Here is a 17,124-nt window from a genome sequence, read left to right on the forward strand (position 1 = left end):
ACAGGACCCTCTGTTGCTTTTTCCGTAGAAGTTAGTATTTTCCTTTTATACCGAGCCCCCTCCCCTGCTACCAGTCTCTAATCAAATCATCCCGTCCTTTCCCTCACCCCAAGAATCTTTTTTATATATGGTGGTGACATTTTGTGAACTTAAAATAGGATGGTAGGTTGGAAATGCTTAGGCAACCTTAGCTAATGGGGATGCTACTACTATATACAATAGAACACTGCAAATTCTCATTGGCTGTTTCTAGCTTTTACTCCCAAGACATGGTCAAGGGCAGCAGGGCCCTGTAAATCCTAGCTGAAGCCCACTCTCTCCGCATGAAAGGAAAATTCTAGGTTAAGCCAGTAGAGGGGGATCTCAGCACCGCTAACTTTTTTCCACTGAGGGTATGTCTACACTGCAAATAAAAACCAATGGCTGGCCTATGCCAGTTGACTCAAGTTCACAAGGCTTGGGCTAAGGGGCTGTTTAATTGCAGTACAGATTTCAGGCTGAGAGTGGAGTCCAGTCTCTGGGACCCCCAAGGTGGGAAGATCTCAAAGCATTTATACTGCAATTAAACAGGCCCTTAGCCTGAGCCCCTCAAGCCTGAATCAGCTGGCACAGGCCAGCCACAGGTGTCTAACTGCAGCATAGACATACCCTGACTGCAAAATCACCTGTAGCTCCCCCTGCTGTTTGTCTCCAGTCTCACCCATTCATCAGATGAGGCACCATTGCTCTTCAGGATTTGCTGCTTCCTCTTCCCCCCGGTGGATAAAAATCAATGATTTAAAATTTTATATATATATCAAAAAAATTTAAAAAGAGTTTTTGATAAAATGCTTTTTGAGGAAAAAGCCTATCTAAAGATAGTTTTAATTAAGATACATTATAGCTCAAAGATATCTCATCATGGAATAAGGATTATAAATTCCAATTCTATAGTATAAGACAATATAGTCATGTAATGTTTAAGAAAAGTTTTGTAACTGAGTTCCAATAGTTCATGGATTAGGGACCCAATCTTATGGGGTTCCAGGAGCTTCTGTATAGATTATTCATGTTAATCTTTCTATCTACCCAATGGGACTCAGTGCTCAGTCTAGAAGATACCATCAGAGATGCTTAGTTTTGCAGTTCTCAAACTGTGGATTTGTGGCTCCATAAATGATATGCTTGTTAAGAGCAAAAATGTTGTTAAATAAATAAATAAATAAATAAATCGAGGTGAGAAATAATAGACCTCAACCCTATTGTCCCTCTGCAAATTTGTGTACAGTGTCAATCCCTTACCTCTCTCTAAAAGTGCAAAGTTTCAAAAAGTTCAATGACTAGAAGATTGTTGGGGGCAGAATAGATCTGGACAAGGAGAAGAAGTCTGGAGATAAATGGGAGAAGGGAGGGACAGGCAGTAGAAACAGAAGTGAAACTGTTTGAGCAGCATATTCCAGAAGTCTTGAGGTCTTTCTGAGGCCAGGTCTACACTACCGCGGTAGTTCGACAGCTGGCAATCGAAGTTCCGGGTTCGATTTATCGCGTCTGGTCTGGACGCGATAAATCGATCCCGGAAGCGCTCGCCGTCGACTGTGGTACTCCAGCTCGGCGAGAGGAGTACCGCGGAGTCGACGGGGAGCCTGCCTGCCGCGTGTGGACCGCGTCTGAACCGCGGTAAATTCGAACTAAGGTATGTCGACTTCAGCTACGTTATTCACGTAGCTGAAGTTGCGTACCTTAGTTCGAATTTGGGGGTTAGTGTAGACCTGGCCTGAGTGTAGCCTTCATTGATTTGAGATCTACCGTACCATTCTCTCACTAGAAGGGAAAACCTATAATGGCAGCAGGCCATAAAAAAGGCCCAGTTTGGGAATAAGAAACATTCAAGAAATATATGTTTGCTGATGAAGAAAGTCACACCAGTGAACTGGTGGAAGTCACTTAAGCACTCGGAATCAGAGACTGTTGAAGTGATAATCTCACTTTTAACAGCAGTAGCTTCTTCTGTCAGTGTAGAAAGAATATTTTCTTCCTTTGGAATAATTCATTCCAAATTGAGAAATTGTTTGGGACCTGAAAAAGCAGGAAAGCTTGTTTTTCTTTTCCAGATTATGAATAAACAGGCAAATGAAAGTGAAGACGACAGTTAGCTGCAGAAGCCAATATTTTAAGTTTCTCATGTTGACCTCGCTGACGTAGTCAATTTAATTTGTTTTTAAAAATATATATATTTCATTTAACTATTTTAGTTAAAAACAATTTTAAGAAAAACAAACCTGATTTTAAAAAACTTGAATGTTTAACTAAATTCAAAAATTCATATGCTTGTTTTGTTAAAATAGTATGTTTGCTGTTGAAGAAAAAAATCCAGAATACATAACATTGTTTTAGTTAAATAAAACAATTTAAATGTCAGTCTGGTGATGTTCGCCTCCTAATACAGCATGGCAAGAAAATCCTCCAAATATTAATGATTAACCTGTTGAATTGGAGATAGTTCATCTCCCAATGACTTCATAAATATCTGCTTCAATTACCTTTGGTAAATGAAATAACCAATCATTAATTTTCTGATATAGCTGTAAAGCTAATCTGAAAAGTTTTCCAAATCACTTTAAAAATGTATAGTGTCCCTTCTAAAAATGAAACCTACATCTCTGAGTTATGAAGAATATGTATTAAGGTTATAACAACCAACAAGAATGCACTTTTATGTAGAAAACCATGATTAAATCAAGTCTTCCTGATTGGTGATTTAAATCATATCCACCCTGCCACTCCCACTGCTTCCTGCACGAGGAAGGCAGAAGCTTCACTTTTCCTGCCTCTGTTCCATCTCCCTCACAGCAGCTATAGCTTTTTTTGCAGGGGGAGAGGCTGTGCTGTCTCCTGCAAGCTCCTGTCTTGAGACCACATGTATCCTGCCTCCCTGCCCCACTCCCTGGAGTTCCGGACTCCTGGAACGGCTCCTCCCACCCCCATACTTGAACAGCTTTACTCAGCAGTCATCCTGGATCCTGCTAGGAACTCTAAGAATGAGGTCTGCAGCGTTCCCTCATAGGAGCACAGAAACAGCTCACTCCGGGCCTCCCAAGATTTTATGTTAAAAGGTTCCTGACAAAGTGAGGGTCAGGTTTATAGCAGCACTGTCCAGTGGCAAAGCAAGTTTCTAGCAATTCTTTTGAAGTTAACAAATGCAAATTAAATTGTTAATGGGTTAGCATAAGAGTCCACATTTACACTCTTAACAACTTTACACTTGACAGGATGTACTTCTAAAAGTGGTCTCCAATGGACTTTAAATAGTAACCATTTTATTGTTTATGATGTGTAAAGGCAAAAAAAAATCAAGTTGTTCCCCTCCACTCCACACCATTTTTAAACCTTTGAAATATCAAGCGTGATCTTCCCTGGCAAGACCTGCTACATGTCTCAGACATAGAGTTGTATCATAACTGAAGGGTGGATGATGCTAAATCTGTAATAAAGTTCAATTCTCCAAAATACTGGACAGCTATTGGAGTTAAATAGCTATTAGCAGATTTTACCAGTTTGACTAGGGTTACCATATTTCAACAATCAAAAAAGAGGACACGGGGTGCCGCCCTAGCCCTGCCCCCTCCCACTTCCCGCCACCCTCAGAATTCCCCTACCTGTCCCTTGACTGCCCTCTCCTGAGACCCCCCCCCCACCCTAACTGCCCCCAGGACCCCACCCCCTATCTAAGTCTCCCTGTCCCGACTGCCCCAACCGCTCTCTACACCCCCTTCTCCTGACAGCCCCCCCAGAACCCCCGACCAATCTAACCCCCCCGTTCCCTGTCCCGACTGCCCCAACCGCTCTCTACATCCCCTTCTCCTGACAGCCCCCCCAGAACCCCGACCAATCTAACCCCCCCGTTCCGTCCCTTGCCTGCCCCAACCGCTCTCTACACCCCCTTCTCCTGACAGCCCCCCAGAACCCCCGACCAATCTAACCCCCTATTCCCTGTCCCTTGCCTGCCCCCCCCACCAGGCCGAGGGAGAGCTGCGGGCTCCACGTGGAGCCAAACACTGGCGCTGCTCTGTGGGGGAGGAAGGAGCGGGAGGGACTCTGGCTGCTAGAGGCCCCAGTGGCTGCGAGCGGCTTTCAATCAGGCCCAGCCGTCCAATCAGCCGCGCCGCACTCTGCATGAGGGGAAGGGGGAAAATCCCGGACATTTCTATTTTATTAGAAATCCCCCCCCGGACGGCTATTTAAAGCTGAAAAAGCCGGACACGTCCGGGGAAACCCGTACGGATGGTAACCCTAAGTTTGACTAAACCCCTTTCCCCTCTCAATTGTTCAAGCTTTCACTCCTGCTCTTGGTCTGTCATTTCACTAGTTTTCTAGCCATCCAAAGCCTCAACTACATGAGGAAATTTTAAAGAAAGTCCCTAACAGGTGCCACTAGCTGATCAGCTGAACAGACACTGGTATAAGTGGGAGCCATAGCATACACGTGACTAACAATATCGGTTTTGTGCACTGTATTAAATGGTGGAAGCAGCCTGAGCCTTGACCACACTAGGTCTTTCCACCGGTAAGGTTCCTTAACAGAGAGATGGCCACAGAACCTTCCCAAGCAGACAAGAAATGAATTCCTAATGAAAAGTTCTCCCATGCCTTCTTCATAAGTGAGAAGTAAAGAGGGAAACATTCCATTTTTTCCCTTCATAGATGACTTGTGAAATAGCTACGTTCAAAAGAGTCAGACAAGAGCTAAAGAGAATATTTTATTTATAAACGTTAATTTGGTTTTAGAATTTGAAACGAATTGGGGTTATAATATAATAAACTATTTTTTATTTACATAAGGCATCAAATTGCCCCTTTTAAACAAAACGATTAGTTTCCCTTATACCAATACTACGGTGCAAGTAACATGTCACATTTAGTAGAATACTGCTACACTTGTTCCAAACAAGTATCTACAGTTCAGTGTACAAAGATTAAAACCCAAACCTAAGATTCTAGCAAAATCTGCTTAATGTATCATTCTGCAGAACAAAGACAAAAATTAAGGCCTGTTTGTGTCACATTGCTGAACAATCATGCACCATTTGTTACCAGAATGAATAAAGACTATGCTTCCAACTGGACAGGGCATGGGAAAAGGCATATATAAGCCCATTATGATTAGTCTGCATCAAATATACTATCTGGCAAGATCACTCAGATTTTGGAAGCTTTTGGGTGGGGATAGAGAGGAAAAATAGATGAAGAGCCATAAAATTGCCCTGCATATAGAATTTTACATGAGCGTTTACACATCCCTAACAACCAAATGTACAAACCTTGTGGTTTTAAAGAGGGGACAAAACAAAAATAAAGCTAGGAGACTTCATCAAGAAATTTCTGGAAGGGTGTAAGGTATAGTTGGGTTGGTATTTGTTCTTACAGATTTCATGTGAAACACTTTTTAAACAATGAACTCCAGCTCCACAAGCAAGTAGAAGATAAACAATGAACTAAGTCTCTGTTTAACAGATTCACTTTTATTTATAAAAATGGTAAACTTGTACTAATTTTCTGCCTGATGAAATTATTCCTGAGTTTTAGATCACTGCCGAGGCACAGCAGATAAAACTCTGAAAATTTAGTTATGAAATTTTTTTGCAAGTCAGGTTTATCAGTACTGCACATTGTTCAGCAGCCTTCAGTCATCAATAAACGTTAATCTTCCAGGTCCTTCATTCCTCATCCACCGTCTATATCTCTTCCATCGAGGGTCCATGGCCATCTTCTTCTTTAGCTCTTCCTCTTGTTCTTGCTTGTAGACCTGGATAGCAGAAAAAAAAAGTGACTTTATTTAAAGTCCAAGAAAAAGTCAGCCCTCAAGGCAAGCCTCATACTAGAGGCAAGAGCTATTCCAGCTATTACAATGAATCAAACTGCAGACTTTTTTTTTTTTTTTTTTTTAAACCACACACTCCAGGTTGCTATACAGAGTCAGGTCAGTCTCAGATTGCTGGTGGAATGCAGCATTTGGCCCATAGCTCCATTAACTTCAGTTGAGTTACTTTGGATTTAGGGTCTATGGTGGTGTAAGAGCAGAATTTGGCTTTATCTCGAATTTATTAAGCCATTAAAAGAATGCATTGTAAAACACACAGGAACGTCAGCTAAAAGCCGCATGCTTGTGCGGGAGACAATACTAGTCACAGCAACAAAGATAGGCAATACTCAGGACACTGAATATTTCCTATACAGTAAAGGGTTTGCTCAATGTAGTAGCTAGATCCACTGGTTTAAACTGTTTCCTCCAGTTGTTTTCATACTTGTGTCCCTCTGTAGTCAAGACTAATTAGACAAATTTTGGAATGTGGTTAAATCTGATTTTTTAATTTTTTTTTATCTGTCTAGCTGTGGAAGTAAATGCTTTTATCACCACATTTGATGCATTAGGATTAGAATTATAACTGGATATTTTAATTGCCAGGAAATTCTAAGCAAATGCTGACAGCTACTTTTTAGGGGGTGCGGGGCACCAGTTCAACACTCTAATCTTTAAAATGTAACATCCTCATGGGATACAACAGTACTAAACACACAGGTTTCAAAGGATCAGTAAATCTTGGGTCTAGACTGCAAATTTCCCCTCCATTAGGTTATGAAAAAGCCACCATGCCATGTGGAAGTCACCTGTACAGTTAAACTTGCCCATTATCAAGACTGCACAAACTTTTTCAAGCCTGTTTATCGCTGTTTGGCACCGCTGTTACTGTGATTCTTTCAGTTCCTAGTATTTTTTCCACCTGCTCCTGAACTAGCTAACTTCTTTCTAGTAATACAGTCAATAGGGTTGATCTCCAACAGTGGATGATTGCATGGTGTCTCAATGGTAACTGAAGTTTTTCTGCACAAGAGATTTGAAGAACTCTGCACCCCAGACTGGCTAACTGTAGATACTATGTGGCACAGTATTACAAAATACGAAGTACTGCTCTCAATAGTCATAAAATTACCACAGCAACACAGTAAGGCAGAAAACATTTAAATATAGATTTACTGTGCTAAAGAACTATAAGGGCCCCTAATGTGTTCTCACTTACAAATTCCTTGGTACAAGGATAATCCTCCACTAGTGTCTTGTACAACAACAAGCAGAGTCAATACTTAAATCAAAGTAATAGGCTCTGGAACATCCCCAGGACCAGGGCACAGAGCTTGTGTATTGTGTGGAGTCTCTGATCTGGAACAATGGAGCACTATACTTGAATAAAACAGCCACTGCCCAGCAAGAAGTATGTCAGACCCTGGATCACTGAAAGTCAGAAGAACTACTGAAGGGTAAAGAGGGCAGAGTCAGGAACTAGCTGAATTGGTAGAGTGATAAAAAACAAACAACAACAAAATCTCAAATGGTTTGGATAAACAGTTACTTTGGAGCAGGTGTTCTCAAACTGGGGGCTGGGACCCTTCAGGGGGTCGCGAGGTTATTACATGGGGAGTTGCAAGCTGTCAGCCTCCACCCCACACCCCGTTTTGCCCCCAGCATTTATAATGGTGGTGTTAAAAAGGTGTTTTTAAATTTATAAGGGTGATATTCTAGCACATTAATAGATGAGCAAAGACTGTCTTTGGTCAGAAAACCTGAATCTCATTGCCAAAAATCTCCAGCTTAATGACTGATATCTAGAAATGAATCATAGTCTTACATGCAGTACAACCACAATAGATACCCTGGGAGAACACCAGTTTTTAAGCTGGGTAAATTGGGCATTTAACGTTCATTTTCACAACATGCCGCATACTCACCTCATAGTTCTCTCTTATCCATAGTTGCCGTTCCAGAAAAGTCTTTCTCTGATTATCTTCCAGAGTGTCAAACTGAGACTGTGACATTTTCATGTATCTGCGTATGATATACAGCTTCTCTTCCTCACCATATTCTCGCCCTTTAATATTAAAACAATAAATCCACCAACAATACCAAGCTATATACTTGCATAAGTAAAAAGGAGCTAAGAGGATTTGGAATAGAAGGATATCATATATTTTAGGCTTCTGATAGCCGCCTTTTATATCTATTTTATTTTTGATAATGTCTTTGATTATTTCTTCCTCTTCCTCACGGATTTCTTCCTTAGACCGTCTGTTTTTGCCTTTTTCTTTAGCCCTATTCAGTAGGCCCTGTTGCTTGGCAATCTCAGACGCTTGTATACGATATTTTGGCACTGTAGCTAGGTAGTTGATGGCCTCGTTATAGCTACTCCACCAGCTGAAGAACTAGAATATAAAATAGTAATAGCTTGTTAGTTCTAGCAGTAGCTTTAACAACGAAAACAGAAGAAAAACCATAAGAAAATCCACTACCTCTGGTACATCATAATATTTAGTAAAAGAGGTAGTATCCCCATTTTATAGATGCAGAGGGATGAACTGACTTGCCCAAGGTCTTACAGCAAGTCAGTAGGAACGCCAGTGTAAAAACATCCCTGCCCTGAAAGGGTCTTCTTTGGGGAATGAAGAGACTTAAGTGTGATTTTCCTGCCTAAGCTAAAGGACCAGGTCCCCTTGGCTTAACACCAGTTGCAGACTCAAACCTTTTTGTGGGCCAGCTACTGGATGGGGGAACAAATGCCACAATGTGTTAGCATTGTTAAACCCAGGATTAGAACTCTGTACTTCTTGGACTCCAACCCTGTGCTCATTCTGCTAAAGAAAACATATTTCACAATCTAGACTGTACAAGGAAAAGAAGAATCTGATAACATTTAATTTCATTCTTTTTAATGACAGGTAGAACGAGTTTACAACAGTAGTAAGCTAGTGAAGGATTAATTTTCATAATAATCATGTATTAGATCAGATAGAAGTTATTTTCATACTGAAGGATTATCCTGTGGATTACATTAACAACCTTTCCTGCTGATTTTCTCTGTCTCAGTGACAGGTTTTTAACCCCACATTATTAATGAAACACAGTATACTAGCAACTGCTATGTTTATTCTCAGAGATACAAAGAAATTACAGAACAATGGGGGGAAGCTTGCAGGGCACATTCTAGAAACTAATTTACCAGAAGCATCATGTCTTGCTACAGAATACGACAATAGTTAAGAAAATGCTTCTCTTCCATACTAAAACACTGTGGCTCAGCTGCTTATACATTTGTTTGATGAATATGCAGAATTTCTTTACTCATTGCATACTGCCACAAGCAATGATGGCATAATAGGGGACATATTTTGAGTTTGCTGCTTGACAGAAATTCTATACTTGTCCAGTACAGTGGAACCCTATTATGGCCCACATACAAACATCACTATCAGCAAAAGTTTGATACAAATGGAATTATGGTTTGCAAACTTCAATGCATTAAATAATTTGGGACCTTAATTCTAATTCTCCAGTTCAGTATCAGAGGATTTACCCACCGTAGCTAGCCCATATTATGGTATTACAGGACTATGAGTCACTGTTTAGATTGGCACACAATACATCTTAGCTTAAAATGTCATGTTAAACTGTTTCACTGTTTTCTACTGGACAAAAATGTTCTTAAAGATTTTTAATTATCTTGGATTTGCAAATAAAGCAGTGGTACAGTACATCATAAGTGGCACTATCCATTTTAAATAGTTAATTAAACAGTTTATGTAAGGGCAATCTTATTAGCTTGACAGGATTTGCTTTACAAGACTCAATCCCCCTCCATCTCTTGCTTCATTCTTGAGTTAGGAGGGGACAACAGACAAAACAAGGATAGAAAGATGAGAAAAAACAGCCTTCTCTCTGCCTAATTCACCCAAATAGTTACCAAAGTCTTACCGGGGCAACACCTCCTTAGTGAAAGATGTGAAGTGCAACTTATGGAAAGATCAACTCTTGCATTAAGGCAATAGCTATAGCAGAGGCAGCAGAGAGCAAAAGAAAGCCAAATAGATTTAGATGTGAGGTTATGTTGCCTTTGCAATCATCAAAACCTCAGTAACTGACTAATGGTAAAGGAATCTAGACTTCAGTTTTTACTATTTTCCAGTTTAGAAAATTTCAGGCAAAAACTAATCTCCCCATTTATACCCAAGGAAAAGAAGGAGACACGGGTGCTATTTCACCATCAGAACCAAGTGGACTTGAGGAGAAGTAGGATATGTAGCTGTATAAGCCTTTAGGGATCTACCAGTTCAAGTGAATACTGCTTGGAGGGTGAGAACTCTAGGACAGCTACTGATCTGCAGATGGTGCCATAAGCATTAAGGAATCAAAAGCTCTTAGTTGGGTTATTTGGGGGAAAATGCTGAGAGGGGCATCTGGACCATTAGATAGCAAGGTTCAATCATTTCTTCAGCTACAGCATATTAACTAGCGGACATTTTATCTTTTATAGAAGTCTTGAACAATAACTCCAATATATGTAATGTTAAGTGGTAAAGAAAAGAGTTAAGAAATTTATTCTATTTAAACAAAATTGCTCAAAGATGTATACAGAGTTATTACCTTATCCAAAAGGAAATATTTACAAATTTCTACACAGCAAAATACATGCATTTTAAGAGCAAGACTTCACTGATCAAAGCTAATTCTTATTTTAATGGCTACTATGAAATCAGGAGCATGATTGTTTTAAATACATCATTATGAACATTCTTTCAAGAAGAATTTCAAAATTAGCTTCTTAAAACACTGATATAAAAATGAGAAATTGGCTCAGTCTAACACTGAGCAATAATCTATCTCCTACTGTTGAGATGGACTGTTCAGCCTTTAATTTTTTTGAACCATGGAACTAGATTATTTCTCCAGCAGTGCAAGTTTCTTATCCTTTAAATATATAGTACCACAAAACCCCCAAACAAACAGGTTAGTACCACTAACTTCCCAGCCTTGGTCCAGGATATAGATTTATCTGACTGGACAAATATCTGTCTAGTACACCAACGATAGTAGACAACACTTAAGTAGAAACAGTGGAGCCTTCTAATTGTACAATTAAAGAAAAAAACCTCAGTAACTGACTAATGGTAAAGGAATCTAGATTTCAGATTTTACTATAAGAATAGTCATAATAAGCATAAATATATTTTACCTGAAACACGGAGATAGCACATACAGTGACTAGAATCACTATCCTGACATCCACTTTAGGTGCCAATCTCCTGCTGTAGTAGTGATAATAATGGCTGTAATACTCTTCAGGATGATCCAACATGTAGTCATAATCTTTACGTGTTTCTTCATCCTGGCAAGAAAACAGTTAAAACAAAATTTTGTAGGTTTGTATCCTTAAACTTTTAATCAGTGTCACACAGAACATTTCATAAGATGGCTTGGTAGTGAAGTGATTTTTAGTTACCAAAATTACTTTAGTGTTACAACATCGTTAGCCACAAAACTGTTGTAAAATCTGTGTTAGCCTGATTTGTATATGGAAGATAGGGAAATTTTTTTTTAAAAATTCAATTTTTAATATTCAATAAGAAGCTTCTGCTTTCCAGGTATTATGAAAATTCTTCAGATCTTTTCCTGTACTCTGGTAACCTAAACGAGTTTATTCTAAAACACATATGTAGCCCTGACTGAATAATGCATACTTGGCCTTGTCTGAAGAAATTTCATTTTGAAACAGTTAAGCATTTGACAGCCACATACTAAGCACACAGTTGGTATTAATTGGTTCTAATCCATCTCAGAGTCAATGCAAGGTGAGGTTTTTTGTTTTGTTTTGAAATACACACACTCTTAAAATACAGAGTATGCTTTTCAGTTTTTTGGGGACAGTCTAATATTAAATGCACCAAGTGACAGGACTGCTACCATTTCCTTTGGGAGATTTCCATGGCCTAACGGATCTCACTTTCTCAACATTTTCCTGGTACTTAGCCTAAGCATCTCATCTCTTAATTACATTTAATTAGTCTTAGTTATACCCTTTGTACCATCCAGCATAATTCTCTTCTTTCTCCCATAAAACATCTGTAGATTACACCCTCCATCCCTTAGCTGGTTTCAGCGGTAGCCGTGTTAGCCTGTATCAGCAAAAGAAACGAGGGGTCCTTGTGGCACCTCAGAGACTAACAAATTTATCTGGGCATAAGCTTTCGTGGGCTAGAACCCACTTCATCGGATGTATGAAGTAAAAGATACAGGAGCAGGTATAAATACAGGAAAGGATGGGGGTTGCTTTACCAACTGTTAGGTCAGTCTAACACAGACGTGGGCAAACTATGGCCCGCGGGACCATCCTGCCCGCCCCTGAGCTCCCAGCCAGGGAGCCTAGTCCCTGGCCCCTCCCCTGCTGTCCCCTCTCCCCCACAGCCACGCTGCCGCGTGGGCCACACTCTGGCCCGCTGGGCAGCATAGCTGGCTCTGGCTGGGTGTCGTGGCTGCGAGCTCCTGCTGCTGGTAAGGGGGCAGGGAGCGGGGGGGTTGGGTAAAGGAGTGGGGGGTCGTGGGGGCAGTCAGGGAGGAGGGGGTGGTTGGATGGGGCGGAGGTTCTGGGGAGGCGGTCAGGGGATGGGGAACAGGGAGGGTTGGGAGTGGGAGTCCAGGGGGGGGCCTGTCAGGGGGCGGGGATGTGGATAGGGGTTGGGAGGACTGTCAGGGGACAGGAGGTATTGGATAAGGGGGTGGAATCCCGGGGGCAGTTAGGGGCGGGGAGTCCCGGGAGGGGGTGGTCAGGTGACGAGGAGCAGAGGGTGGTAGGATAGGGGGTGGGAGTCCCAGGGGGGCTGTCAGGGGGCGGGGGTGTGGATAGGGATCAGGGCAGTCATGGGGGTTGGATAGTGGGCGGGGGTCCCGGGAGGGGGCGGTCAGGGGACAAGGAGCGGGGGGTTTGGATGGGTTGGGAGTTCTGAGGGGGGCAGTCAGGGGGTGGGAACTGGGAGGGGGCGGATAGGGGGCAGGGGCCAGGCTGTTTGGGGAGGCACAGCCTTCCCTATCCGACCCTCCATACAAAAGTTTGCCCACCCCTGGTCTAATGAGATAAAATAATTAACAGCAGGATATCAAGGGAGGAAAAATAACTTTTGAAGTGGAAAGAAAGTGGCCCATTACAGACAGTTGACAAGAAGGTGTGAGTAACAGTAGGTAGAAATTAGTATTGGGGAAATTAAGTTTAGGTTTTGTAATGACCCAACCACTCCCAGTAGAGACTGACCGGTTTGGCCAATGTACATGGCAGAGGGGCATAGCTGGCACATGATGGCACATATCACATTGGTAGATGTGCAGGTGAAGGAGCCCTCTACGCAAAAGAATAAATGGACACAAATCTGACATCAGGAATCATAACATTCAAAAACCAGAAGAACACTTCAATTTCTCTTGTCGCTCAATAACAGACCTCAAAGTGGCAATTTTTCAACAAAAAAACCCCCTTCAAAAACAGACTCCAACGTGAAGCTGCAGAACTGGAATTAATTTGAAAACTAGATACCATCAGATTAGGCCTGAATAAAGACTGGGAGTGTTGGGTCACTACAAAACCTACACTTAATTTTCCTAATGCTAATTTCTCCCTACTGTTGCTCACACCTTCTTGTCAACTGTCTGTAATGGGCCACTCTCTTACCACTTCAAAAGCTATTTTTCCTCCCTTGGTATCCTGCTGTTAATTGTTTTATCTCATTACACTGACCTAACACTTGGTAAAGCAACCCCCTTCCTTTCATGTATTTATACCTGCTCCTGTATCTATTACTTCATCCCTTAGCTGTGGCTTAGCCAAGCTACAGCTATCTGGCCATTATAATCTTTTCCTCACAAATCCCTTCAGCCATTCTGATCCTGCATCCATTACTTTTCTCACTGTTTTAAAGGAATATGTTTAACTTGAAAAGTCTGGAACATTACTTTTAAAAATTGTTGGGTCGTTTCACATACTATGCTTGTCCTCCACAACACCCCCTGCTAATTTATGAATGATTACATTTTACTTTTTTTTTTTTTTAAACTATATTCCTCCTCCCTACTGCTGGGTAAGAAAGCCAAACGGGGGAAACAGTGTTGATTCTGCAGTGTTTCCAAAAGCACAAAGTAAACAAACTGTAAAAGTAGATTTTTCTCTCATCTTTCTTCCAATTATAAGAATCTCAGACACTACTTGTAATGTTATTAAAAAAATTCAGAACTGTGATTTTTAAATTGAGAGGATACCTGGATGAACATACCAAATGCAATGCTCTAAACGTCTGGAAGTTGGGTTCAGGGGATTAATGTAATTGACTCCAGTGAATGTAGTTTGCTACAATTGGAGATGGGGACTATTTCCAGATAAAATACAAGATGTTTATATACCTTTAGAGTTCTTACACATTTTACTCTACATTGTTCATATTTTTTTTCCTTCAGCAGCAACTTTTTACCTTGCCACCCAGTTAGTAGCTTAAAAACTTTAAAACTAATGATATATAACTCAAATATTGATATAGCAAATGTGTCCACAATATATCTAGGGATTAGTAGATTACAGGAGTTATGGGAAGTCTCAACTGAAAGACAATACAGTAGAACCTCAGAGTTATGGACACCTCGGGAATAGAGGTTCTCCAGTTCCCTAACTCTGAAGAGGTTACAGACTTCAGCCACACAGGGGGTGGGGCTACAGCTGCAGGGAGGGGGCATCAGGGGTCCAGGCAGGGGAGGGCTTCTGACCCTTGGGGCTTCAGCCCTGCAGCTCCGCTCCTGGCTTCACCGGGAGGTGGAGGGGTAGGTGGCACCAGGGCTTGGGGCTATAGCTACAGGGGGAGCACCAGTGCTGAAACCAGCACCCCCCTCGTAGATAAAGCCCCTAGCCCCAGCGCCCCCTGCGGGGCTGAAGCTGGGAGCAAAGCCGAAGACCCAAGCCCCAGCACTCCCCCCCGCAGTCTAAAGCCCCGGTGCTCCCGAGGGTCAGAAGCCCCAAGCACCTCCTCCCCCGCCCTGAGCCCTGGCACGCCCTCCCCCACAGCTGCAGCCCCAACCCCGTGTGGCTGAAGCCCTGAGCCCCAGGGCTAAAGTCCCGAGGCAGTACAGTATTTGCTGTGTGTTTGGTTTTTTGGTCTGTGCTGCTACCTGATTGATGACTTCTCAGCCCTGACCTGCTGTGACCACAGCTAGGGGACAGTGGCTCATCCCCTCTCCGCTGAAGGTGCCAACAAAGATGTGAGTTAGGGCCAATTGCAGAGGTTGAATTTTGATACCTGGCCATTGCCCCAGGACCAGACAGGCCTGCTGATGGGAACAGGATCCCAATTGTAACCAACCTGGGCCAGACCTCAGCTGTGAGCCGAGTCCCAGAGCCAGCCAGTCATCATCCCCATACCCCTCACTTCGACCCCTGGCATCACCCGGGCCCCTGACCTGGGGTGTGTCCCTCCAGCCTGAGACATACCCCATCTCCTGCAGCCCCCCAGCCTGTGCTACCTCCCTCTTATTGCCCTCCTCTCCCCCAGCCCAGCCCCCTCCTCCCTCAGTGTGGGGAGCCTCCCAGCACGTGTCACCCCCTTCCCCACCTACCCCCCAGGTCCACCCCTTCCCCCAACCCAGTCCTTCTCCCTCAGCTTTCCCCAGACCCCCCCAGCCTGACCCCGGGCCGAAGCCCCCCCGGGGGAACCCCTAGTCCCCACGCCTGCTTGCCCCGCCCGAGGACGCCCCCCGCTCGCCCCCCGCGGTGTCTCTTACCGGAGCGGCTCCGGCCGGGGCAGCGGTCCCGCTCTCTCACCTTGAGGGTCTCGTAGGCGGTGGCGATGAGCAGGAACTTCTCGTGCGCCGTCTGCAGGGTCTCCCCGCCGGGCCCGGCCGGCTCCCCGCGGTGCCGGTCCGGATGGTACTGGCGGGCGAGCTGCCGGTAGGCGCGGGCGATCTCGGCCTTGCCCGCGGCCCGGCTCACGCCCAGCACGTCGTAGCACACCTGCCGCCCGCAGTACAGGCCCTCGATCAGGGCCCGAGCCGGCCGCGGGGCCAGCGCCGCGGCCGCCAGCAGCCACCACAGCAGCCGGCCCCGCGCGCCGCCACATAGCGCCGCCGCCATGTCCGCCCGAGCGCCGCGCATGTGCACGCGCTGCCCCTGGGCGGGGCCAAGCCAACGAACGTGGCCATGGGGAGGAGCCGCGGGCGGGAGGAGCTAGCGCGGGGGCGGGGCCAGAGGGGAGGAGCCAGGAGAGTAAAGGGGCGGGGCTTGATGAAGAGGGGTGGGGCCAGAAGGCGGCCAGGTCCTGAGGTACGGGGAAGGAGGAACAAAGCGAGGATTGTAGGCGGGGCTAGATAGGGGCGGGGCTAGCAGAGGGAGGTGGGGCCAGAAGCAAGCGCTGGAAGCAGAACCAAGCGAGGGGGTGGAGCCAGGGGAATCACAACGTGGCTTAGCTATGTAGATACACGCCCCGCCTCCCGTCTGATGCCTTAACCTCCGCCATGTGCCCAAGTGGGCAAAATTCTTCCTCCAGCCCCACTGGGAACTGGGAAGCCCGGTTCCATTCAAGGATCGAAAGGGGCTGTCCACAAGAGCACGCAATGCATTTTTTGGAGCGTTGCAAGATCCAGCCGGCCACCCCTTGTAACACTTCATAACACTGAAAGAAAACACACAAAATTAAGGACCCACACAGATACTGCGTTACATAATTTATGGGCAGCCCCAAAGCGAATTTTTTGGGAAATAGGAGACAGCTCCTCACAATGCACTGGTCTGTACAGTCACACATTTTTATTACATTGGTTGCTAAAGAATGTTTTTAGCAGAACAGATGCTTCTTAATACCCTTATATTGGATATATATAAGAGAGACATTAGGTACTTCATAAAGGAAACAGGAGGCGTGTTTACCCTCCTGGACGATTTTATTAAAGTGACAGTGTCTTACAGCTGTTCTCTAGTGAAAGGAAAGTAAATCTCTGACAAATGGATCACCCCTTCACAGGAGTCAGCATAGGAAAAATGTACACAAGCAGCTTCAGAAGCTATGCCCAAATCCAAACACATCCACCAAACCTGAATTCTTTCTAGTACATGGTATTTGGCTGGTAAACGGTTCTATCATCCTGGATATATCTGCCCTGCAGCGTTAGCTTGAGTCAGAGCAGCCACACTGCAAAATTACACTCAAGTTGCATAGAGTGAGCTGATCAGCAGCACCAGGTGGCTGCATTTCCACCTCATTATTAGCTCAACTATCAGTGGCACTCAAGCTTCCACCCAC

At 44.0% G+C, this 17,124-nt stretch overlaps 1 protein-coding gene across 1 annotated transcript; it reads right to left on the reverse strand.

The window, feature by feature from the left end:
• Window positions 1–5,414: 5,414 nt before the first annotated feature.
• DNAJC25 (DnaJ heat shock protein family (Hsp40) member C25) lies at window positions 5,415–15,980 on the reverse strand. The gene is made up of 4 exons (XM_065406811.1): window positions 15,651–15,980; window positions 11,037–11,189; window positions 7,762–8,232; window positions 5,415–5,782 (listed from the first exon to the last, which is right to left on the reverse strand). Exons 1-4 carry the CDS (start codon window positions 15,978–15,980, stop codon window positions 5,660–5,662), a joined length of 1,077 nt encoding a protein of 358 aa, XP_065262883.1. The 3' UTR covers window positions 5,415–5,659.
• Between the last annotated feature and the right edge of the window lie 1,144 nt (window positions 15,981–17,124).

The sequence above is a fragment of the Emys orbicularis genome, chromosome 6, assembly GCF_028017835.1.
Source record: "Emys orbicularis isolate rEmyOrb1 chromosome 6, rEmyOrb1.hap1, whole genome shotgun sequence".
NCBI lineage: Eukaryota > Metazoa > Chordata > Testudines > Emydidae > Emys > Emys orbicularis.

What these genes read in the sequence shown, in the direction of transcription:
- DNAJC25 (XM_065406811.1), bottom strand. Translation starts at nt 15,980, where the DNA reads ATGCGCGGCGCTCGGGCGGACATGGCGGCGGCGCTATGTGGCGGCGCG. An exon ending in GTGCTATCTCCGTGTTTCAG is followed by an intron (nt 8,233 to 11,036) that starts GTAAAATATATT and finishes TTTATATTCTAG; the next exon opens with TTCTTCAGCTGGTGGAGTAG. An exon ending in GGATAAGAGAGAACTATGAG is followed by an intron (nt 5,783 to 7,761) that starts GTGAGTATGCGG and finishes TCTGCTATCCAG; the next exon opens with GTCTACAAGCAAGAACAAGA.